Here is a 26540-nt window from a genome sequence, read left to right as displayed (position 1 = left end):
AGACTTTTGTGTGTATGTGTGTGAGAGAGAAACACTTTTCCCAGTGCATGGCTGAACCTCTTTGCATGGTAACTGAATCCACTCTGTCTGGATTGAAATAGCAGATGGCCCATTGCTGATATGGACTGATTTACATATTCAGTTTGATACAGCAAGAATTTCTTATTCAAAAATTCACTTCTCTCTCATAGATTTAAGATGTAACTTTGCAAAACGTCATCAACAGAAGAATACCAATTTGGCTTTTAATTAGTATTTAGTATTTTATTAGTTTAATTTGTTATATAAGGGATTGGTTTGCCATGCACCAGTTAAAGACCTCATGAAATCAAAGAGAAAATAAATGATTTGTCTAAAGTCCTTGCCACCATAGAGTTGACATCAAACTATGCATTTCGAGCCTTTTCATGGGGTCTTTAAGTTAAATTGATGTAAAAAAAAAAAAAAAAAAATCCCTTTCTTTGGTTTATTATATTTGCTGCTTTTGCATGGTTTTTTTTTTTGTAGCATGTTTAACAGATTAATTTACAGGGTACTTAGTACCTCATTTAGTATTTGTTTGCTGGGCAGTGTTTTTAAGCTGTTCGAGCTTGAGTCAGCATTTGATTTACCAAAATAGATTTAGTTTTGTCTGAGTTTGTTGGTTTTCTCAATGCAATTGCTGATGTTTCCAATGCATTGTTGCCATAACCCAAGATTTCTGCTGTAGTTGATGAAGGCTAGTGACAATGTGGTTTCTCATTACATCTGTAGCCTTGAGTTCTACACGTCTGTGTCTGGCCAGACACAGAGGGCATGCTATAACACAGCTATCCATGTTGGGGGTCTTAATGATGACAAGCTCTCCAATGCTCTGATGGTCTCATCCATATAAGCTTATATACAGAATGACACAGATATCCCACACTGCACTGATTACACAATCACGATTACATGGTCGCCAGCTGCCTCCTCTGTTATTTGACTGTGATTTTTGTATTGTCTTTGTTTTACTTGACCTGTAAAAATGAGAAACTGCATTTTCTCTCAACTAACCTCTTAACTGTAGTGGATGAAATCTATGCTTTTAACTTCCTCCGAGCCTGTCCTTTCTCTTTTTCCTTCTCTGTACTGACCTGTAATAAACACGCAAGAGTCTAACCAACCGCTAGAGCTAGAAAAACTCTAAAACCAAATCTTCTCTATCAAGGACTTCATATGAGGGAATGAAACAAAACTCATCTGGCTTTGCTGCATGCCACTGAAGCATGTTTGGGGTGCAACTATCAAGAGCTCTAATTGAAGAGGATTACATAAATTCTAACTTGACAAAAAGAAAGAAACCAGCGCAAAAAAAAACAAACAAAAAAAAACAGATCACAACATCTATTCCTTTTTGTTGACATTTTTCTCATAATCATGACAGTCATGCCTTGCATTTGATTTTTATATAGTGATATGCAACTTGGGAATAACTGACTTGAATTTGTATCTACACACTGTACTTCTAAAAAAAATAACAGTGGCACACCATTCTCAGAAAGCTTGAGTCAAATGCTTCTGCAAGTACACAAAATGCCCTCTAAAATATTCATATCTGTTGTCAACTTGCAGTCTACAAAAAGGTGCTTTGTCTTGCAGTTTAATGACTGTGTTAGTTAGAAATCGTCAAGTAGGTTGATAAGTTTTCTCAGCTTAATGAATTAAGTTGTAAATTTCTCTGCACCCATTTAGCTGTTCCCCTTTTGCATATCACAACACTGTCCATTCTTTACAGAAAACATTCCTTTTATTTTCGATACCCCATTTTAATTTTCCCATTTTGTTTTTCGCACTCTTTGGTTTGTTTCCTGTTTTGTTCTCTTAAGGATGGAGACTCTGATAGTGGTGATGACTCTGATAAGAGGTCATGCGAGGAGAGCTGGAGACTCATCACTTCTCTACGGGAGAAACTTCCTCCCAGCAAGCTCCAAACCATAGTCAAAAAGTGTGGCTTACCCAGCAGCGGTAAAAGACGAGAGCCTATCAAAATGTACCAGATCCCTCAGCGTCGTCGTCTTACAAAGGACTCCAAATGGGTGACCATCTCTGATCTGAAGATCCAGGCAGTCAAAGAAATTTGCTACGAGGTGGCACTGAATGATTTCCGTCACACCCGTCAAGAGATTGAGGCTCTAGCCATAGTAAAAATGAAGGAGCTTTGTGCCACCTACAACAAGAAAGACCCGAACGAACGAGATTCTTGGAGAGCAGTAGCTCGAGATGTTTGGGACACTGTAGGGGTTGGGGATGAACGAATTGAAGATGTCATAACCAATGGACGAGGCGTGACTGACATGGATGACCTAAAGGTGCACATTGACAAACTCGAAGACATCTTGCAAGAGGTAAAAAAGCAGAACAACATGAAGGATGAAGAGATTCAAGCTCTCCGGAATAAAATGTTGAAGATGGAGCAAGTGATCCCGCTGATTTCCAATGAGTCACCGGAGAAAACCACTCGCATTGGACCCATGAGGGCCCGCAGTTCCAGCGAGGGTAAATCTCCTGAGGAGAGGCCCAACTGTGAACAGTCAGACGAGCAGGTGTCTAGGATGACGGATGATGATTCTTCATTCCGACGTGGACGTATGAGGTGGATGCGACAAGAGCAGGTACGCCTCAAGAACCTCCAGCAACAGGAGATTTCCAAGCAGCTCCGACGGCAAAATGGACCCCACCGCTTCATCCCACCCGAAGACCGAAAGCTGCGCTTCCCCTTCAAGAGTAACCCCAAACATCGCAACTCCTGGACCCCTGGCACTCATATCATTATAACAGATGAACAGGTGATTGAGATGAAAGTACCCAAAGAAGTGGTCCAGGAGGAGGACGACTCCCAGGAGGTTGCAGAGCCCAGAGAACAAGTGGGACCAACCATCCAGACGTATCCTACACTTCCTAGTCCCATGGGTCAACGTAGAAACAAAGATCTAGAGCAGGGCCTGAGTCATAGACATAATCAAAGCCACAAACTCTATGAACGAGGCCGTAGTAATTCCTTCAACAGCAGCCAGCGAGCCTCGGACTCTACGGAGGCCCTCAATTCTGGTAACAGGAAGCCGCCTCACCCCCAACTGGCCTTTTACCAGCCACGCTACAACCAAAACCAGCATAATTATCCACAACATCAGCATCCACAGTTCTGTCATTACAATACTGATGCCAGCAACAACTACCAGCAGTACCCACCCAATCAGCAGCCGAGCCACCACAACAATTTTTGCACCCCACCCCGTATGCGTAGGCAAATGTCTGCCCCCAATTTGAAGGGCAGTCGAGAAACCACAGTGTGACGTTGGGAGCAGGGCATAGGTTCATGTACAGAACTAGTTGACACTACAAACCACACATCACAGACTCATCAAAGCATTGGACAGCTTGTCCCTAAACTGTTTTATGGCACTTGTTTTAAAGAATTGAATGTTATTGTCATTTGTGGATCCAAATTGCAATGATCTCCCTGGAGAAAACCACATGAACACCTTGCATCAATAATTTGATCCCCCATCTATGTTAAATATGCATATAGGTTAAAAGTCTAGCAATAAGAGTGCTGGTTAAAAGTGTCCAAGTCACAAAAAGATCTCAGAACAATGTTCTTGAGCCTCGATTATTGCAACAACAAAAGAAAAAGGAAAAAAAATGCTTGTTTTATGAAAGTATTGGAAACGATGAGTTTTAGGAGAGTCACCCTTTAGTTCTTGGCTGTAGTATTAACTTTTTTAAACTTTAGTATATTTTGGAGATGTCATCATGTTTTTGAGAAGTACTTTAACACTGATTTGCCTCAGTTTACCTCTGTTTTGCTGCTGGTGACCGTCTGAATAGATCTTAGCATTGAACACACAACCACTACACTGCAACGTTTCATACTGTCCAATGAGAACCTTGAACCATTACTTGAATTTTGAGTTTTTGAATTTACAATTCAGTCATATTTGTGCATTGAAGGTGCATAGGTAACATGTGCAGTAAATGCTGGAAGGTTAATAGCCAACTTTTTAATCCTCTTGAATGTTTATAAACACGTTGGAGATTATGTTTTTACTGTTGCATATTATGCAAGTTGTTTTATTTCATGAAGTTTCGGGTCCCTGGGTTGATATTCCCCATTAAATAGTTTAAATATAAAAGGTGGCAGCAAAGGCTTTTCTCTAGCTGCCTTATGCATGAGTAAAAGATTATGAAGGAGTGCTTTTAAAGTTTTTAAGTGCCTTATTAACTCACTGATGCATCATTAACAGATTGCATTTATCTCCTTGTACTTGGCACCTGAAAGTATACTGTAATAGCAATATATGAAGAGAACTGAATAATTTTACTGAATTCCTATCACTCTTATTGTGAAAGATATAGACGCTTCCCCGTACATTTAAAAACAAACACAAAAAACTGCCACTCTGATTTTATAAACTTTGGTTCTGCCTTATTTTGAGTACAAACCACTATGCACTAAACATCCATATCCACAGAGGTAATGTTTTTGTGTAAGAGCGTGCTTTGCATCTATTGTTCCTCTAACTGTCTGCTGCTCTCTGATCCTCAATAGAGGGGGACAGTCTGTTCCCACGGGATAGAGTCAGTGTTCTAGAACACTCAGCTTTTCTCCTCAATCTCAACATGATTAGAATCACATTTACTTTCGGGTGTCTGCTGTGTGGTAAGCGAGCCCACAGAAAGCACCAGAGACATACCATGGAAAGGACCTCTAACAGGACGGTTTCCATGGTTTCCGAGGCTCATTTTGAAACTAGTAGCATGTTTTTAGAAATGGGGAAACCATTAAAAGCCAAATAAAATTAGCCGGACAGGTGTATAATGCACTGCTTTTTGTTCAATTTTCTCGCTTAATTTTACAGCTTATATATGTAATGCCACTGAACACTTCTCACTTTTATTAAATTTACCACTAATTTTTTTCTTTCTAATTAAATAGTAATTACTTTCAAGTAGGGTTAATGTAGTTGTACACCCTTGCACTTAAGCCACTGCGATTTCCCTGCTTAAGCCTTGATATAATTATGCACTGGTGTGCCTCAGCACCCAAGTGCATCCCATTACCAGCTGCGTATTACCAAAGCACATGTTCTGAAATCCTCTTCGTGTCATCTCCTCTGGCCAGAGCAAAGAGTTATCCAACTAGCTCAGAAGTCCATGCTTCAGCATTGCTTCATAAGAATGATGGACTTGAATGCTTTTGTTGCCAGAATTACTGCCTTATTTCTATTGAAACCCCTTGGTTTTGGTATAGTAAGTAATGCATATTGTATAAAACACAACTGGTTTCTAAAATTATGCAACTGGTTAACTAAAGAAGCAAGACTCTAGTTTAAAGGTAAAATGTGTAATTTTTATTCTGAAAAGTGTGGTGCTCTCTGCTGTTTGAGTATCCAGACACTGTGACATTGGCACAACCAATGTTGTCAGTTTGGGGTGGGGATATCTGTTTTGCTGTCCAGTGACAGATAGGGGGGAGTGTTTAAAAACCGTCATTATATTATTATTATTATTATTTTTTTAATCTGTGTAGTGCAGCAGAAATGACACACTTCACCTTTCAGTGTAGCACAGCAATGAAAGTATAAGTCACTTCTCGAAAATCTTCTATTTGAATGACTATCAAGACATGCCAATTCCCTGCTCTAGTAAATAATGTTATGCTTACATTAATGTACGGTGCTGCCAGCTACTCTTAACTACCACAAGAGGAGCTAAGAAAAAGTATACATTCAAACGGACAATGTATTTGACCCTTTTTAAAGGCATGTCACTTGTCTGTTCAGTGTTTATCTATATACAGTGGGGAGTGCCTATAAATGTGTATTGTAATGTGTTCTTTTTTTTGGGGGAGGGTTTACTAATATGTAGAGGGGGGGGGGGGGGGGGGTTACTCTAAGATGTGTTGATGGTTTACTAATATTGCTATTACTTTGAACTGTGCTGAATATCAAGATTTCAAACAATGACTGAAATAAAGCGAACAAGTTTGAAATTCAGTGACTGTTGCTCTGACCTAAATGTTTTCATCTATACAAACATTACAGCATATGCTTTATATAGCAATCACATTTAGATGTGTATTTATCATGATCATCTCATTATATTACAGCTCTTAGGAGATATGGCAGAAGTCAGCCATTAGTCAGTCCTGGATCTAAAGTAAACTATAAAATGAGTTTGACTTAATGTGCTGATCAATTATTTTATTTACTTTTTATTTACAATTTACTTTTTAGTACCGACCGAATTGCCTCGATACTATCGAGTATCGAAACATGTCTTGTCTTTCGATACCAAATTTTAATACCTATGGGGTAAATCTCGTCAATGTCAGTGAGCCAATAAGCATGCAGCATGATTGGCTGTGGCGGAAAAACATTAGTTTACGCGGTTGCCCAAAGAGACGTGGCTTGCACGTGAGGCTGTTGTGTGTAAGCGTCCCAACCCACATCAAAAGTGTGGCTACGTTTCACCAGACTCAATGCCAGCAGCGTGCGATGCAATATTTGCGACAAGATGATTGCTGCCAAGACCGGTGTTGTGCCGAATTCTGACCCCCGCCAAATTATTACCCCCCCTAGTATTGATAGGTTTGGGATTAGTTGTGGGGGAGGGGTTAGGATTAGGCAATCAGATACTGACTTCTATGACGGGGGTAATAATTTGGCAGGGAGTCGAAATTCGGCACAACCCCGGCAACATGACAAATCTGATGAAGCACTTACTTTACAGCGCACAGAATAAACGTGAGAGCAGACAATTATTAAAAAATGTCTCCTTGCTATTTTTTCCTGACACATTCATAACCATTAGGCTATTTTTTCCAGTGCTTTGCGCCAAGCTTTGTGTGTGCTGAGCATCAGGCATATAGCCTATCCCACCCCCCCAGTAGCCTATATTTAATTCAATTCAGATTTATTTGTATAGCATTTTTCACAATACATATCGTTTCAAAGCAGCTTTACAGAAAGTTCATGTGTCTAAATTACAATTTAGAGTGATCTGTTATCAGAGGTGACTGTGTGCAAGGAATGCATTTCAATTTAATTTTCATTCAGTTTTATTGTTAAACAATGCATTAAGATAAGACAGAAACAACAAGCTCATTAGAATACATGTAGTTAAATGATTAGGATACATAGAAAACTTCAGCATTGGTGCTTTTTTACAGACTCAAAATATTAGTGTAAAAAAACGGAACAAATAAAACCAATTTTTTTTGTTGGTAATGTTAAACCTGATTTCATAAAATTGGTACCGAAAAAGTATAGTTCAGGAACCGGTATCAATTTTTTTAACGATACCCAGCCTTAGTAAATTTTAGTCAGTCCTGTGTCTAAAGTGAAATATAAAAAGAGTTTGACTTAATCTCCTGATCAATTATTTTTATTTACCTGGTGTAAATAAATTTTCAGCTGTTTGACACTGTCTTTTCAGATAGAACATTCTCATTTGTTATAAAACTATGTGGGATAACTAAATCCTGCTTAAATGTCAGGAAAATGTTACATATAATCACATTTTAGTGAAACCGCATATAAAATACCTCCCTTTACGGTACAGAGTTGGTTCTACCTGACACCTTTTTCATTACTAATTAAATATATTATTAATGTTAGTTGCATTTCGGTAGTGAAACAGCTAGACATTAAAATTGCTTTCAGTTTTGAGTTACTATTGCATATATTAAGGCTTTTTCTACTTGAGCCACCTCACAATGCTGGCGACTTTTTCACAGGGAAGCATCACTTATATTTTCAGAACATGCTATATCCATTTAAATATAAATGGATGGGTCTTCATTGTCTATTTTTGTGTGCAAAATTAGTGCTGTTTAGTTTAACTTCAGCTTAAGCCATTAAAATTTTAATTTAAGACATTTTTTAACTATTCCACTGTCATGAACAAGCCAAATGGCACAGAGTTGTTAAGTCTTTACAGTTGTAACTTTTATCTCTCCAAGGTTCAGTAAGTGTCTGTAGTGCTGATAAGATCGTGTCTGCTGTCCTCTCTCTTCATGACATTTTCTCAAAGGTATATGAGAGTAAATTGCAAGAGCTGCAGAAACAGGTGGAGACCCGCTCATTGGCTGCGGAGACACCTGATGAGGAGGAAGAAGAGGAGGAAGAGGATGAAGGTAGTGTATTTTGAAAAATCTGAATTCTGACTGTTTTAATATTAGTGTTCAGCTACATTATGGCATGACATGCACCCCATTGTCAAAAGATGTTAATCTGCAGTGTACTAGGACGCTGTGTAAGTAGGATAAGTTCCTAGATCAACACCATTTGTATCACATTTCTGTCAGAGTCCTAACTCTATCTATAACCTCAACCCAACCAAAACTACCACTACAATCAGAGAATAATATATGATAGGTTGTATAGGTTACACCCATCCCAATCCCTATTGTCTGATGTATTGAATGTTGTTCCAGGAACAATAAGGATATCCTGCTTGGCAAAATCACATCCACCTACTTACTGTATGCTGTGCCATGTTTGACTATTGTTCCTGTATTGCAGTGCCCTGGACCCAGCATGAGTACGAGCTGGCCCAGTGGGCTTTCAGGAAGTGGAGATACCACCAGTTCACCTCCCTCAGAGACCAGCTGTGGGGCAATGCTGTATACCTCAAAGAAGCCAATGCTATCAGTGTGGAGCTCAAGAAAAAGGTACAGCACATAGATGACAGGTGTCATGTCAAAACGTGTCAATCATTAAAACATTTAACTATTTTTAACTTGGCATGGCGTGAAACAATGAAAAAACTGCAAGACTCGGCATAGCAGCTAAAAGGTCTGTCTATTGCAGTGTTTCTCAGCCAGGGGGGTCTCACCACACTTCCGCAAGATAAGATTTTTAGCTAAATGGTTAAAAAATTAAGCTGAAATCATATATTTGTTATTTTATTTAGTTCAATAATAACAATTGCCATTTTTTTAAACCAGGGTTCTCATGATCTTGGACAACCTGGTAATATACTGTATAAGGGGAATTTTAAAAGTGTAATTCCTAGATGTGGAAAAGTCATGGAAATTAGTAGTAATAAGAATTTTTATGATTTTTTTTAATGATTATATATATTTATATATGAAGACTTCAGATGCAAAAAGGTTGAGAAACACTGGGTTATTGCATGTATATATAACTGCTTCCTGTGTGAATGGCCCCCTAAAACAGACCAGACTAATGCTCCTGACACACAACATGACATAAAACTGTTCATAAAAATTATCTTGTCATTGTGGTGGCAGCTTACCAGTCCATTCTGCTATATTTACATTTGCAGACAGATCTCTGTTGCTTTACTAATTACCAATGTGCCAGCGTTCAACAATTGGCTCATTAATTCTAAAAAGAGCACACACTTACAGTTTCATCTGTTTTTTTTCTGTCGCCTGCTCTACTTTTGTTTGTTTATGTCTCTTTTTTTTTTTTCAGTTCCTATATGTATAACCTCATAAAGACCCCTGCTGTGTAGAAACATTTCTCTACTGGTTTATTATGCGCTCTTTGTATTTATAGCTTCAGTGGGGACGGGTGTTTTTTTATTTGTTTTACGTTAGCGATTGTAAATCTTTGTTGCATTACTTAACTCTCCACTTAGCAGATGTCAAAAATGAGGTCTGAACCTTCAATCTTACAGTCATCAACTCACATCTTTCATCCTTGTTGATGACCTTTCTTCTATCTATTTGTAGGTCCAGTTCCAGTTTGTCTTGCTCACGGACACCCTCTACTCTCCACTGCCCCCGGAGCTGCTGCCTCCAGAACCGGAGAAAGAACACGACACTAGGCCTTTCCCTCGAACGGTAGTGGCTGTGGAGGTTCAGGACTTGAAGAATGGAGCCACTCACTACTGGTCCCTGGAGAAGCTCAAGTAAGCTTCAGGCTGCCAACCAGCCTGTGAAACACAAAGTTTTGCTAATAGAAGTCTTTTAGTTCTTGTGCAATTATTATTTGGAACCAATCCATTTAGAAATCCCAAAGCTCTGTTTTTAGAACTTTTTTTTTTTTTTTTTTGGTGATATTTAGATTGTAATTGCTTCTCAGCATGACATTTATAACAGAACATTTGCATGGCTCCTCACAAAATTCATGTTCGAATAGAAATTAATTCACTGGGAACAAAGGAGTTCTGTCATTCAAAGAACTCTGTTTGCTTCTCATGTGGCCAGTCACATGACCATATTGCATCATGACATCCAATGTTATTTGCATAATGGCCTTTTTTTTTTTTTTTTAGTTCAACCAATGTATTTTTATTTATGTAGTTTATTTTAAGTTTAATTCTCTGAAATTAGTCTCTATTGTGTCAAATTCTCATTACTGTGCCAAACATCAAATAAGAGATTCCCAAATGACTTTTGGGCCAATTCCCACATGTCAAGATGATGATTCTGTTTGAGAAAAATATCACTTAAAATTTTTCTTAGGTAGACGGACAAAAACACATTTTCTTTGTAGACGACACTAGCACCTCTACATGTTGACATTACGTTGACATTACCTAATGTTCCAATGTAAACCAATTATCTAGTCAAAAAGGCTTTAATGTAGAAAGTGTAATATAGGTGATTTAAATTTTTAAAAGACTGAACACGATTCGCTTGCATGAGGTGTTGATTTGTCATGATCTTCCAGGCAGAGGCTGGACCAGATGCGAGAGATGTATGACCGTGCGGGCGAGATGGCCTCATCCAATCAGGGAGAGGATGGGGAGGGTGCTTTGACCGGCAGTGACCCATTCTATGACCGCTTCCATTGGTTCAAGCTGGTTGGGAGGTATGCTAATCACTTAACCTTGTTCCTGTGACTTGAGATATGATAGAGAATGTTAACAGAGATCAATTCTTTGTAGGGGTGTAACGGATCTTAGTTGATCCGTGATCCGTACGGACCTGGCCCTACGGTTCAGTGCGCATGTGATTCGCGGATTAGTTGCAATCTTGTTGCAAACTTGCAATCAAAGTTCATCATAGAGTGAAAGCTTATCATTTTTGGACATGTTTCTAAGCAATTCCAATTAAACATTCAAGTGATTTTAAACCATTCAAGAGCAAGAACAGACGAAGGTGAACTAATTTAGTTTTGAGCTCACACATTCAAATCGCACACAGCCATGTGCAAGGTAGCGAAAAATTATCTCAAAATACTTGTCTGACAAGCTGAGCCATATTGCATTAATTATCGCAGGCGATACGTCCGCGATATTAATGCGATATGGCTCAGCTTGTCAGTGAACTACGGCTCTTTGTAGTGAATGCCGCTCCATCTGAAAGCAGGTGATGGCGATTTACTACTAATCAAGGAACCGGCTTTACTGACGAGATGCGCCTAACAATGTCATGTGATATATCGCCCAGCCCTAACATAGGGTACGGTTTTATAACAGTTTTTTTCAGCCACGGTCAGACTGATGGCTGAGGACATGGCAGAGGGAACAAATATGTCTGTCTCATTTTTATAAGATGACAAGTGGTATCTCTTTTTACATAGGTATGTTGGAAAGGGTAGTTTATGCCTGTGACATTTTTATGTGTCTGTCTCTGTTAAACAGAGAATGTTTTATTGCACTCTTTTTTTAAATATTTATATTATGTATTATCTCAGGACAGTGCAATACTCCTAAATGGAGGTAATTGGAGGTTATTGTGTTTGTTTGTTTTAGACTTATACTGTTCTTCATTTACTGTACCTTCTCAATGTCTATTTATTATGTGTAGTTATGTTAGTTCTTTTATGTTGACTTTTTAATGTTGACTCAATGAGCTTTGCTACAGAAATTCCTATGTACTTGTACTAGCTGCACTGGTTCAAATGGCAAATAAAACTTAAACTCAAAGATTAATCTATATTTGATTTATAGCAAGGTTACAATTGTCACACACACTTTTTTTTTGCTGATCCGAAAAATGATCTGATCCATGATTCAAAAACCATATGATCCGAACTCTGAGTTTTGTGATCCGTTGCACCCCTAATTCTTTGTATATTATGTCCTGCAAATGTGCCTACAGAAGGTTTCTTAAATGCTGTGAAATTTAGTTGAATTCTTTACCAATCATTTGTATTTTGTCTTAGTTAAAACGGAGTGTGTGTGTCTTAGTCTTAGTGTGTGTGTGTGTGTGTGTGTGTGTGTATGAGAGAGGGAATGTGTTTGTTTGTAAAGAGCTGTTCTCTTGGTGAAAGAGGGAGCCCATAAATCATTTGACATCTTTTAGTCATTTACACTGTTAATTTTCTTTTCATATTTAAATCATCCTTTTTATTTGCATTTATTTTCCTAATCATTGTGTGCTGGTGTAGTGTTTTATTTTCATTGGTGTAGTGTTTATATTTTTTATTTCATCCATTTATTATTATTATTGTTCAACACCTTCATTTCATATGCAGATTGTTTTTTTTATTGTTTTGTGCACATTATATTTTGTTGCTTTGTGCACATTATATACATTGTAGAATTTGTTTCAAATTCATTTGTGATTTTGTTTTTCATTTTTCCATGTTTCATTTCCATATAAAGATTAGAACAGTTTCTGTGATCTCTTTTTAAGATTTAAATGCTTATTCATGCAATTAATTATCCATGTACCTGCAATGTCTATTGTTTTCTATTTCATGTCTAAAGTCATGGCCCTTAAATATAGGTCATAAACTGTTGTTGTGCCTGCATCCTACCCACGCACCTTTTTTTAGCTCACCTATTTTCCACGGCTGTGTGAACGAGCATCTGGCCGACCGCACGCCCTCTCCCACCTTCTCCACCAGTGATTCTGAGATTACCGAGCTGGCTGATGAACGGCAGAGTGAGATGGAGGACTTCATGGATGATGAGGCTTTCGTGGATGACACCAGCTCAGATGCTGGGACCGAGGAGGGCTCTGACATCTTCAGTGATGGGCAGGACCCCTTCTATGACCGTTCCCCATGGTTCATCCTGGTGGGCAGGTTGGTGGTGACCACTGCTCGGGGAAAGTCTGACAAATGAGAGCTGGAGTGAAAGAATGAGTGACAGAGACGGAGAGAGTTGTGTGGCTCAGTGTGCAGCTGTTAATTAGGGTCCATGATCTAAAGATAGTTTATATACATTGAAAATGAAATAAACCGAATTATCTAGTTGTGCGAGAGCAGATCTAATCTGAGAAACGGCTCACACGACTATACCAGATACCTCCTCCAGTTCTCCACAGCCTACATTTAACCTCCATCTGTCTGGTTTGGTTTAACATTAGTGCTCTAAACATTAGCACACATTTGTTTGTTTTCATCCATTGTATTTATTTTTATCGGGCTGTCAATCGATTTAAATGTGTTAAAGTATTCAGTTTCTTTTTTAAGGCAAGAAAACTGCCTCAAAGAAACGCAAATGTACGATAATTCAATAATACAGCCACTTTCCCAGCACTTTAATCATCTTACATATGCAGTTTCTTCCTGCTGCATTTGTAATTTGCTGGGGTTAACATTAACATTTTTATGAATGACGTGTTTTACTTGTGGTTAATATTGCACTTAAATTTCACCCTACAAGAATGCAAATGAACATTGTTAAACATCCCGTCTGGGTTTATAAATAAATTATCCGTAATGAATGTCTTTCTCCATTGACTGTGAGACACTTGAACACTGAATGTTCAGATTAGTTTTTAGAAGTCACACAAAAACTGTCAAATGTTATCATGTCAAATTAAATAAATGTGCTAATTGCTTTAAAAATAACTACATTAAAACACATTTTTTATTAATCACACCCTTTAACACATTAACCTTTTTGATTTACAGCCCTAATTTCTTCATTTTTTGTAACTTATATATTGTGTGTGTATATATATATATATATATATATATAGTTTTAATTTCTTTTTTATTTCATTTTTATCTGTATTATTTTTTCCTTTAATTTTAAAATTCATTCTGTGTACTGAAGTAAGAACTGTACAAGAGAGAAGGATAGAGGAGGATGGCAACATAGTCTGGATGGATGCAGAGGCGCAAATGGACCTGCGTCATCGTGACTTCACTGATGCGCTACAGTGATAGCTCTCCTCCATCTTGGCCTTGAGGCTGCCCACGGGGGGAGGAGGAGCTCTCTGACTGCAAACAGCTCCTGAAATTCAGACTATGTGTGCCCCCTAGCCTCTGAAAATATAAAATATCATTCTGAAACAATCTCTCTTGCAATAAGCCAATGCATATTTTTGGTTTTATGTACATAATGTATGAATTATTTGTTTGCCATTTTTTTTCTTTTTTTTTGACATTTAATTTCAAGGTTGGAGGGTTTGTTTTCTGTCTTACGTTATTTAGTGTCATATTCAGTGTCAGCTCTTAGTAAAAGTGTCTGACACATCATGTCCATTATTCTCCAATGGTGTTAATCAGGGTAATGGAGATGAACGTGGCCCTGCAGTGAAAGGAAATCACTGTGCGTAACACTACTAAGCTGTGCATCTCCTGTACCCTCCATACTAATACATTTGTTTTTTAAGGATGTTCTGAACGCGTGTGTGAATAAGACAGTCAGGCAACGACAGCTCTCAGGGCGGTACTATAATTGCTGTTCTTTTTCCTCCAGAGCCTTCGTGTACCTGAGCAACTTGCTGTACCCTGTTCCTCTGGTGCATCGTGTTGCTATAGTAACAGAGAAGGGAGATGTGCGAGGATTCCTGCGAGTGGGGGTCCAAGCCATCGCTGGTGAGCACTGCTCTATATTAATGAATTAATTAAGATTCTGCTCAGATTTAACTAAGCACAGTTGATATCAATCTGATGTTCTTTATAAACATTAATTTACTTGATTACGGAAAGTTTTTCAACAGATCTGTGACACGTGTGTCCTTATTCTTTGGTATTTGTGTTTTTGTAGCAGACGAAGAGGCTCCTGATTATGGATCCGGTGTGCGTCAGTCGGGGACTGCTAAAATTTCTTTTGACAACGAGTATTTTAAAAAGGTACTTTAAAGCCAGTCCAGCAGTTAAGTTTTCCTGTTATTTTAACATGAGTGGATGTATACAAGAAAATATCAATAATTTGTCTAAATATCTCCCCACAAATGTCAAATACCCATACAGAGGAGGATATAGACCCAATATGATGGCTGCAGGAAAGGAAGTCCTACCTTCCTAAAAGTGTCAGTCACTATATAGACAAATCAATCATCTGGTCTGTTTATTCTAGAATGTAACACTAACCCTAACCCAAGATGCAAACATTTTTTATTTATTTTTTAGCCTTTATTGAACTGAATAAGCAACATTTGATATGATTTTATTGCTTATTTTGTGTATGTTTTTGCCAAGTAAGCTGAACAAACAGTTTTAAATATTACAGGCTCAGCCTATTCAAGTAGATAGGAGCTGAATCTTCATGCCTACAAGATTACCAAGATGGCAACTGTGTGATCCTAAGTTTTTTTTCATGCGATTATATACTGTATAATATTCAAAGTTCATGTGTGTATATTATATTATATTATATTATATTATATTATATTATATTATATTATATTATATTTAGTGCTGTTAAAATTAATTGCATGCTGTAACATTTTAACGTTGACAGCACTAATTATATTATATTATGTTAGGTACAATTAACTCCAGGGCATTTAATTATTAAAAAAAAAAGCACACCTGAGGTGGTAATGCTGCCACGACGCCAAGCAGAGTTACACCTCGGTTGTGCATTTTCTAATTACAAGTCAATTATTCCGCTTATACTACTGTAAGCACACCTCAAGACATTGTTCAGATGTTGTATTTCAAGGCAATTGTCAGGTTGTTGTCCGTAAAACGCTCTTGTGTGTGGAACTAATCTCTTACACATCTCATCCCAAGCCTCCATTGCTAATTCCAAAACATCACTTTAGAGCTCTTAACGGTGGCTTGAGCGATTGATAGCAGACTAATGCAGTTATTATAGAGGTAGAGAGATTAAGCGTGTGTGAATTACCTCAGTCTGTGCATCTCTCAACAGTATTCGGCAGCACCATCTCTAATAGCGAAACTGTAAGTTTATCTGCTTCAAGAACAGCGCCGTTATTACATTGCTAGTGAGAAATGTCATGTAGCTTTTAAGTTGCTAAAATATTTTAATGATAAAATCGTCAAAGCAGCACCGCATTTCTGTGCGAGTGCGTGTCCATACTGCATGTGTGCATTTCAACTGGAGAGAGTGGGAGAAAGGGAGTATGTGCTTTCCATACATGATAAAACGTGGCGTATTTTGTCATTTTTATCTTACTGTTTACTAAATTTATTTGCTTGGTCAGTGTCGTTGTGGGTTTTGGTTCTTTTGCTGTTGTAGGCTGTAAGGACCTTTTGAAATAACAAAATCATTTGGCGAAGTGATATGGATATTTTAAGGCCTGTTTATCACAAAAAGACTATTCATGTATAGACTGATACTAAGAGATTGAATTTCAAACGGATACCCAGTTGAAGTTTAAAAATGGATCTTGTCTCAAGATTGACATTTGTACTAGTTTGTATAAGGTTTGAGTTTTTTATGCTTATACTGAGAGACATTTTGATGATCGCTGCCTTTTTTTTAATTTCCTTTTTCTCCCTCTCTCTCTCTTTTATTCCACCATCCAGAGTGATTTCTCCCCTGTGGTGATGACCCGCTCTGGCCTCTCTTTGGAAGAGCTGCGTATTGTGGAAGGTCAAGGTCAAAGTTCAGAGGTCATCACCCCTTCAGAAGAGATGAACAGAATAAATGACATGGGTGAGTCATGATGCACAGGCCAGCTGGCAACCCCTGAGCTCTAAACAAAACCGTTCAGTCTGAGTGAAAAGAAATGCTTACACATCCAGACGATGCTGTTGTTTTCTGGTATGTCACATTTGATTTACACTGCATCAGTGTTCAGAAAGCTTTTGGACCAAATAGATTCTTCTAGCAGGTTTTAACAGGTCAATATAAGTGATACAAAGACCATGGAAAAAAGATTTACAGATGTTGTTTATTAAAGGGATAGTTCACCCCAAAATGAAAATTAGCCCATGAATTACTCACCCTGAAGCCATCCGAGGTGTATATGACATTCTTCTTTCAGACGAATACAATCGGGAGTTATAGTGATTATAGTTTATACATTTTTAAATATGGGTATTTACCTTACACAAACCCATGGCTTCACTTCAGAAGGCCTTTATTGGGCTTTTAATGGATTACTTTTATAATGGATGGATGCACTTTTTTGTATTCGTCTGAAAGAAGAATGTCATATACACCTAGGATGGCTTCAAGGTGAGTAAATCATGGGCTAATTTTCATTTTTGGGTGAACTTACCCTTTAAAATATCACATAATAGCAAATAACTATCAACCTGCATTTTTTGCAGTATTTATTTTTATATAATTAGATGATTCTGCACTGTAGAAATAGTAGTAGTAAAAAAAAAACATACAGTTGTTGACCAAGAAAAACTAAATCTACAATTTAATTCAACATATACAATTTTTAGATATATTTCTTAAATAGAATTACGGTAGATGGTTTTACACAGTAAAATATAATTACAGGGAATGCCCAAGAAAATCAGCCAACATCTACAATTTCACATTAACTGTGTATAGATCCATTTACATAAAACAGTCTAATATTATGTATATTTACACATGTGTTTTGTGTCTAAAAGACCTGAAGCTTGGGAACGTGGACCCAAAACTGGGTGATGGTTTGGCAGAGCATCTGGAAGTGGGTAGTATTTTCACTTTCCGCGTCACCGTTCTGCAGGCGAGCAGCATCCCGCCCGAGTACGCAGACATCTTCTGCCAGTTCAAGTGAGTCAGCCTGTCTCCATAGCAACCCTTCTTTCCTGTCTCATTGGTCTCTATTCAGACAGAGCGCACACCTTCACATAAATCACGCAAACACACAGTCACGCTTCTCACAGTAATCCTGTCTCATGCTGCCAACAGCTTCCTCCATCGTCACGATGAGGCTTTCAGCACAGAGCCACTGAAGAACACAGGCAAAGGTGCCCCGCTGGGCTTTTACCACGTACAGAATGTAAGTGTTGAATGCAGCGAGAGCGATGAGGTTTTAAGGAGGAAAATGAAAATTGTGATGGTATAAACACCCCAGAGTTGTTAACAGAGAGTACTCATTCAAATATTTCATCAGGCTAGATGCGTATAATGAATTATATTCATTATTTAAGCATACTATCTATTTGCCTACTATCTTTAGGCAAATATGAATGTGTTGCCAACTTATTTGTGCGGTTTTCACATACAGATCTCAGTGGAGGTGACGGAGTCCTTTATTGAGTACATAAAGACCAAGCCAGTTGTGTTTGAAGTGTTTGGCCATTACCAACAGCACCCACTGCACATTCATGGACAGGAACTTGTCAGGTAACAACCTGTTGACCAGTTTTACATATTTGATAAATATTATCTTATGTTTATGTTTTGAGTGCATTTCAGGGACGTAAACACATTGATGGTGACTTCACATTTGTCTGATTTTTAAAGGAATGACATTTTAGAATTGTCAAATATCAATTTATATTTATATAAAATTATTGTATTTATTAATGTTGAATTCACTTTTATTTTTTTATCTTAATTTTAATTTTAGTTTACATTTTAGTAGTTATTTATTAGTATTTTTTTATTCATAATATTTCTGTATTGTAACACATTTGTTTTTAATCTAACAAAATTTGCCTCAAGTCGATATTATTTCACTTTGTCATTGACAGCTTGCTGTTGATGGAGTTTGATTTGTGTTTAACCTAGAATATTCCTTTACTTATTTTATCAGCATATTCATTGTACTAATTACACATATTTTATATTTGTTTATACAGCATATAGTAGCAGGAAATAAATGTTCCTGCAATCCTAACTGAGTGGTTATGCCCTTGGTGCATTGATTTTAAAGCATTCAGATTTATTAAAGTTTTTGTTTTGCATGTCTGATTTAATTTTCTGCTTCTCTTGTAGCCCTTCTCAGCCTTCCAGAAAGTACTACCCTCCACCTATGCCTCTGTCTAAACCAGGTATGACGGCAACTGCTATATAACTCAAAAATGACATCTTCATTTGTCTTCATGAAGAACATTACATTATTCATTAAGTCAGCTTGAAGGGTCTTAAATTTGCATAAGTAACAATAAAGCAATTCCTTAAATAATCCTCGCCCAGAGCGTGTATGCTCCTCTATCTCCCCTCTAATTATTAGTGTAATTCATTACAAGATTCATTAAACAAGGAGCTACCTCAGTTCACAATGATGCTGTAATCTCTGGCTCTTTCGTTTGATACGGTTATCTCCTCTCAAAAGGGCTCTGGATCCCATTTATGCGGCAAATCAGTTTGAAAGACGAAGCTGTCAGCCGTTCCTGTCCGGACTGATGTTATTTATTTAATTTTTTTGATAAAGAACAAATCTCCCTCTGCGACCTAAAATAAAACAAAGGCTGCAGCCTTGAAGTGTCATCCATCCTGACGGCGTATTTATCTTCACCTCGAGCTGTCAGTCTTTTATATCGCAATATGAATCTAGAGGTACTACAGCTCAGCTGGAGATAATTGGAAAAGCTGTGTTGCTCTTTGTGATTTATAGATTGTAGATGTAGTGTGTTTAAAAACCTAAATGTATGTAAAACGATTTGTAAAAAATAGTCATACATACACAATCTCGTTCAAAGAACTGTTAAGATTGTTTCAAATCTCCAGGTGCCATTCAGGCATTTTTAAATATATTATACAGTTCTTATACAGATGCAAGGTACATATAGGGATTGGACAAAACGAATGTGAACACCTGGGAAATGGGTGATATTTCTTTATTAAGGTGTTTCATCAGCATCTGCCTTCAAAAAAGCTTCCAACCTTCTTAGAAATGATTTATACAACTTTTGAATAGCATGACATTTGTCAATTGCTTCAGAGATGTTTGAAGGAGGGATTCTGCTTCTCACTCGAATATTTTTTAATATTATACAATAACATTTTTGAATATTTAAAATGAAATTAACTATAATATTTATTTTTTCCTTTATTTAGAATTAAGTTTGATGCAAAGATATTCATGAATTTAAATGTGGCTTAATTGTCCAAATACTTTTTGAGGCCCCTACGTTCTCTAGAATGTCCATTTCTCACATGTAACTCCATCTTTATCTTTGCCATTTCTATCCACATCCTCACCACTCTCTCCTGGGCTGTCCGCCCAGACCATGCACGAAAGATTGAGTTGATCAGGTACCTGATGAGCGGGTACGTGCACGGCCAAGTGTTGGATACAATCTCGGAGCATGCAAACGCATTGGCTTCCACGGCCGTCGCCAGTCTAGAGGAAGGGGTAGATGATCTGTCCCACTTCCCCTTCCTCCCTACACCCAACAGCCCCATTCTCAGAGTGCCCAAACACGACGGTTGGTACCGAGCCTCAGAGGCGCAGAGTAGTTTAGATCGATAGAGTTTGGGTCTGTGCTGTGCTTTAATGTACTGTGACCCTAGTGTAGCCCATCATCCCTACCCAATGACAGAATCCCAGTAGATGTTCTTTTAAATGTAGATATTCCTAATGCCGAAGATAAGCTATAAAAGCTTTTCCTTGAGCTGCTGTGTTTTTAGTGTCACTCTCTTATTTTTCTCCCTGGTTGATCTAGACTCCAGTGACAGCTGCTTTGTGTTTCCTCTTGTGTTACTTTAAAGCTGTAGTGCTAATTAAATCTTGTTAGGTGTTTTCCATATTCTCTTGCTAGCTTCCCTCAAGATTTTTTTTTTCTTTTCACAAATGACGAAAAGCTCACATCAAGTTACACAAGTGTTTTTCCTCCATCTCTGTGCATAAGATTTCCTGTAGCTTTTCCCCAGCGCGATTGACTCCCACCAAAAAATACAGAGCGCTGAAGGAAATGGAGTGCCACCCCTTAGTTGAAGTTTTAGGAGCACATCAGCTGTATTGATTTTCCCGATGTAGTATAGAGTTTCTTGTGGATGCTTTGTGTTTTCTCACATTACGTGACTCATGCTCATATTGTTTATCTGTCACGTTCAGCATTTTTTTTATTTTATAGAACTTGGCCTTTTTAGTGAGAAAAAATAATAAAAAAGGCTAGTTTAAATACATCAGCCATATGGTGCACCATATTCCTCCCCTATTAATATTTCACTTACCTTGCAGTGCCAGCCACCAAACTGAACACCATTACTAAGTCCAACCTGGGTCAGTGTGTGAGCAAGTATGACCTTGTGGCTTGGTTCGAGATCAGTGAACTGGAGCCCACTGGAGAGTAAGTGGACCATTCTGACATCTACATACAGACCCAAAATTTCTGGTTAAAATGTTTTTACTCGGTTGTCTCAGTAAACAGCATTTATAGAGAATTTGTATAATTAAAAATGTTGCTCTAAAGGCTGTTTGCACATATAAATGATGTGTTGTTTATTGTAGGTATATCCCAGCAGTAGTTGATCACTCAGGAGGTCTTCCCTGTCATGGCACGTACCTTTTGCACCAGGTATTTATTCTGGCTTTCACTAATATGAGTGTAAATATTTGCTCTTACAATGACTCAGTTTACAATTCTTGTAAAGAATTTCGGTTTGCTTTAGTTTGATTAGTTTTATATATGTATATATATATATATACAGGGCCAAAAATGAACACTCACCAAGTGGTTGTAAAAATTGGCATTGGCGAGTATATGAAACGGTGTCAATCGCCAGTTAGCTGGTAACATTTTTTAGAATTCTAACAAAGCAATATTGTAAGAACATGAATCACGACAGTTAACGGGCCAGTGCTGCTTCGTCACGAAAGTTTAAGCCTTTCCAATATAAATATTTAAGCGCATTACTCGCGTGCCGTGTAGGAAGATTTCTGTGAAAGCGTGCGCCCAGAAAAATCTGAAATGTAGATTTTCACTGGTATCTAAAATTATGGTGTCATAACTGTCTGTTTTTGCAAAAATAGTTTCATGGCTGGTAAAAAATATTTATGCCCAGTAAATGTTCTTAAGTCAAAAGATAGTAAGTAAGATAATTAATAATAAATTAAAAACATATGTTATACATACAACTATGCAACTGGATGAACAATGTTGTACTGGAATAATGACAAAAAATAGGCCAGAAAAAAACAACAACTGTATATTGTATGTTATTATATAAATTATGATTGAACTTTGAATACTGTTATCAACGAATTACATTTTTCATAGATGTCTGCATTGCAATGCACTCTGGTCTTGTGTTCTTCTGTCTCTACGCTCTATTAATATTAAATTCTTTCTGCATTTGCGGTCAGGAAATCTGTAGTTTAGCCTAAGGATCATGTTCATTGTCCTTAGCCAAGGACATATAAATGATTCAAATTGAGATTGCTTTTAGTAACCTGTGTTGCTTGTGTTTTCAGGGCATCCAACGTAGAATAACAGTCACTCTGATCCATGAGAAGGGCAGTGAGCTGCACTGGAAGGACGTCAGAGAGCTGGTTGTTGGTCAGTACAAATTTTGTTTCTGAAATCTTAAATAGAACACATAATTGTTATTTGCACAGCTGTAAAGCTGTATTGACCAATCAGCAGCCAGGACTGTAAAACATCAGTTTTATAATGTGTATTGTAAAGGCTACAGCCATCTGACATCGGATCATTGTGCCTGTTGCAGGTCGAATCAGGAATAAGCCAGAAGTGGATGATTCAGCTGCAGACGCAGTCCTGTCTCTCAACATTATCTCAGCTAAAAACTTGAAATCTTCCCACAACTCCAGCAGGTATGCCGTGTTCGCTCTCCACATTTGACAACCTAAGGACCTTTTCCCAGTAAAGGGCCTATTAAATCAAGTATTAAGCTCATTTATCTGTCTGCAGTCAGTGGCAGGTCTGCAAAAGGTCTGCAAATGCTCTACTCACCTAATGAAAATGCATCTACCTAACTGCTTAGAATTCAGGAGAGCATGTTGAACATGAGTCATCGCTGGGAAAAATCCTGCAGGGATCAAGAGAGCCATCTAGTGGACCAAAAGAAAAACAGCAATTTATCCAATAAGCACAGTGCCCTGTACAGCTCTATTTATTTAGAAAATCTGCATGTTGTGTTCTTTTAATGATGCCAGTTTGCTTTATTCTCTCGTTTGCTCATTTATTTCCTTTGCCTGTTTAATCTGAATGCTGCTTTTTGTCTTTTGATTTGTAAATATTTCTGTTGCCTGACTGTTTCTGCTTGTTTTGTCTCTCTTTTTGTTCTCGTCCTTTTCCTGCTGCGGTTGGATTCTTGGTTTTGCTCAGCCTTTGTATTGATAGCGATATTGCTAGGTATCAGAACCACCTGATCATAAAGCATTTTTACCATCAAAGTGCTTTATGAGATGTTTGTGATCTGTAGGCGTAACAGTAGCAGACCTATGTACTGCATCTGTGTCAGTGTTTCTCTCTTAACTCATTCTACATAATAGTATGAATTAAGGTGAAGTATTACTGTTGAATGTGCAAAGAAAAAAAAAAACTATTCAAAAAATTTGCTATATTTAAATGCAAAAGAAAAAATTTATTTTATTGGGCCTGACCCATTTAAACTTGAAATATGGAAATTAGACAACACATTATTAAATTTAAACACATTTGCATATTAAGGGTTTAGACTCCACATCTGTTTAATTGTAATCAACAACAGACCAAAACTCAAACCCTTTTGTCATATGGTTATTTAATGTAATATTTGCTTATATGTGCATGTACTGTAAATGAACATACATTTCCGCTTTTTTAAGATAAAATGGCTCATTAAATTGGCAAAATTTATATATAATATAATATGAGATGTATTATGTTTTCTTTGTCATTCTAAGAAAATAAACCTTTATTTAATAAAATGTATAATATATATGTAAATATAATATAAAATGTGTATATATGTTTTTTTAAAAGTTATTTTTTTCATTGCTTTTGCATGTAGTATCTCACCTTAAAACTATTAAATAGATGAGGTTTTGCCACCACATATCTTTAAAACACAAACAAACATCTGAATGAACGTAGATCTGACATTGAATTTGATTATACTCTACATTCACTGTATAATTACATTTGGCTTGTTAGCAGCTGAAATCTGCAATGATGAGTCTAGATACAGATGCAGGCAAGCCTTTGTGCATCTATGTGCCATTTAAACAATGAAATAAGAACGAGAAAGGGAGGGGAGGGAGTGAAGAAAAAGACACATGGATATTTGAAGATGAGTCACCTGTGTGAATCTCATTCTCTGTCTCCATGTGTCCGTTCATATAAATGGTGTGCCTTTGCTTATAGTCTTCACGGCGCTGTAGCTCTGAGTCACACACACGCACACTGCTTCCTTAGTCTACTTCAAGCTCACACCAGATCACTATTAATGTAGCACCTGTCAACACTCTGGTGTTGTGTTGATCACTATGCGACTCGAACGCATCAACAAAGTATTTGGGCACAGAGATCTCCCAACAGCGCGTGATACAGCTGTCATTACACCTCATGTTTTTCACAGTGAGATTGTCTGTCTTTTAGCACCATCTGTGAGCTGAAAGTTTGCAGGCAGCATAGCTAATATATTTATTGTAGAAGCCTGATGCTTCACTGTCATATGCACAGTTAAAAGTCAACATGAAATCAAAATTGAACCTATTCTCTTACATTTTACTGTTAATACACATTTTTGGCTTTATTGGAAATAATTAATTGGTGCGTGTTAAATAAAGAGAGACACATTTTTATTTTGATAATCGTTCAGGTACGATACTGTTCAAAAGTTTGGGGTCAGTACGATTTTTTAAATATTTTTGAAAGAAATCACCAATGTACACCAAGGCTGCATTTATTTGATCAAAAATACAGTAAAAACTAAAATATTGTCAAATAATATTACAATTTAAAATAACTGTTTTCTATTTTAATATATTTAAAAATGTGATTTCTTTCTGCGATGCAAAGCTGATTTGCATCATTACTCAAGTCAAGAAATCTGCTAATATGCTAATTTGGTGTTTAACATTTCTTATTATTATCATCAATGTTGAAAACAGCTGATTAATATTTTTGTGTAAACCATGATACATTTTCCCCCCATGATTCTTTGATGAATAGAAAGATCAAAAGAACAACATTTATTTAAAATAGAAATTGTTTGTAACAAAGTCCTAATTGTCACTTTAAGATTTATTTTTATTTTTAAATACATCCTTGCTGAATAAAAGTATCATATTCTATTATAAAAAATATATATATATACTGGCCTCAAACGTTTTGAATGGTAGTGTAAATGTAATAACTTTTCATGATCCAGTCAATTCCCATTTTTTATGTTATTGTATATTCTGTATATTGTAAAATGGGTTGTGAATGACATTTCATGTTGTCTTTAAGCACATCCACACACAAAAATAGTGAATAGCATAATTAATCACTTAAGCACCAGTAGACATCCTTCCATGGATTCATATTGTGTCTATATCCTTAAATTTAATGCATTTCTCCTTTCTCAGGACGTTCTACCGGTTCGAGGCTGTCTGGGACAGTTCCCTGCACAACTCTCTCCTGCTGAACCGTGTCACTCCCTACGGAGAGAAGATTTACATGACCCTGTCAGCCTATCTGGAGGTCAGCCTTGACTCCTTTTAAAGGACTAGTTCTTTAGAAGCAGGTTTTACAGCATTGACGTGTGCTAACCACTTCCCTGCAGCTTGATCACTGCATCCAGCCTGCCATCATTACCAAGGACATCTGCATGGTCTTCTACTCCAGAGATGCTAAGATCTCTCCTCCACGCTCCCTGAGGAACCTGTTCGGCAGTGGTTACTCCAAAACCCCCGACTGGTATAAAAAAATGTTTCTTTCATTTCTTTAACCACAAAAAAACTCAAATGTTTCTGATGGTTAGTTGACTTAAAATACTTTTAGGAGATATCCTGCATTGCGACATGCTGTACTCCATCTAAAACTATTTTAAAGTGCATTTTAGCAAATTGTGTCAAATTTTACCTAATTTCTGAAAGACTACATGGAATGTTAATGGACAACACTCCCTTACACATTTATATAAATGTTAAACGGGAATCGTGATTTTTTTTTTTTTTGATCAAAGAAAATATTGATGGACATCTTAAACATCAACTATCATTAAAGTCTTGAAATGTGTGTTCGGTAAATTTGCTATGTTTAGAAACTTTGTTAACACTGTTTTCTGATGTGTTTCTATTACAGTAATAAAGTGACAGGAATCTATGAGCTTAGCTTGTGCAAAATAGCTGACACAGGAAGCCCAGGTAAGATTTTCCTAAAAACGTAAAAAAAAGAAATAAAAAAAAAAGATTTGCATTAAATTGATCAAAAGTGACAAGAAAGCCATTTATAATGTTACTAAAGATTTCTATTTCAAATAAATGCTGTTCTTTTGAATCGAACTGAAGACTGGAGTAATGATGCTGAAAATTCAGCTTTGCATCACAGGAATAAATTACATTTTAAAATATATTAAAATAGAAAACAGTTGTTTTTAATTGTGATAATATTTCA

At 37.1% G+C, this 26540-nt stretch overlaps 1 protein-coding gene across 13 annotated transcripts in view; it reads left to right on the top strand.

Moving 5' to 3' along the window:
* Nucleotides 1-26540, top strand: part of kif1b (kinesin family member 1B) — a 69367-nt gene that overhangs the window by 38746 nt on the left and 4081 nt on the right. For 5 of the 13 annotated variants that reach the window (XM_079848194.1, XM_079848191.1, XM_079848192.1 and 2 more), the window contains 19 exons: nt 8056-8158; nt 8547-8695; nt 9725-9903; nt 10668-10808; nt 12723-12974; nt 14602-14720; nt 14893-14978; nt 16623-16752; nt 17670-17814; nt 17953-18043; nt 18272-18390; nt 18982-19040; nt 21176-21284; nt 21446-21512; nt 22409-22493; nt 22663-22768; nt 25511-25625; nt 25708-25841; nt 26229-26290. In XM_079848194.1, the coding sequence (XP_079704320.1) occupies nt 8056-8158; nt 8547-8695; nt 9725-9903; nt 10668-10808; nt 12723-12974; nt 14602-14720; nt 14893-14978; nt 16623-16752; nt 17670-17814; nt 17953-18043; nt 18272-18390; nt 18982-19040; nt 21176-21284; nt 21446-21512; nt 22409-22493; nt 22663-22768; nt 25511-25625; nt 25708-25841; nt 26229-26290 (2251 nt within the window). Of the gene's footprint in view, nt 1-1847; nt 6020-8055; nt 8159-8546; nt 8696-9724; nt 9904-10667; nt 10809-12722; nt 12975-14601; nt 14721-14892; nt 14979-16622; nt 16753-17669; nt 17815-17952; nt 18044-18271; nt 18391-18981; nt 19041-21175; nt 21285-21445; nt 21513-22408; nt 22494-22662; nt 22769-25510; nt 25626-25707; nt 25842-26228; nt 26291-26540 lie in introns of those variants that run through there. The other 8 variants (XM_079848195.1, XM_079848193.1, XM_079848189.1 and 5 more) reach the window with 4 other exon arrangements.

Source organism: Squalius cephalus (assembly GCF_949319135.1).
Source record: "Squalius cephalus genome assembly, chromosome: 18".
Taxonomy (NCBI): Eukaryota; Metazoa; Chordata; class Actinopteri; order Cypriniformes; family Leuciscidae; genus Squalius; species Squalius cephalus.
Note: the sequence above shows the minus strand (reverse complement) of the source record. Positions and strands in the feature narration are given on the sequence as shown.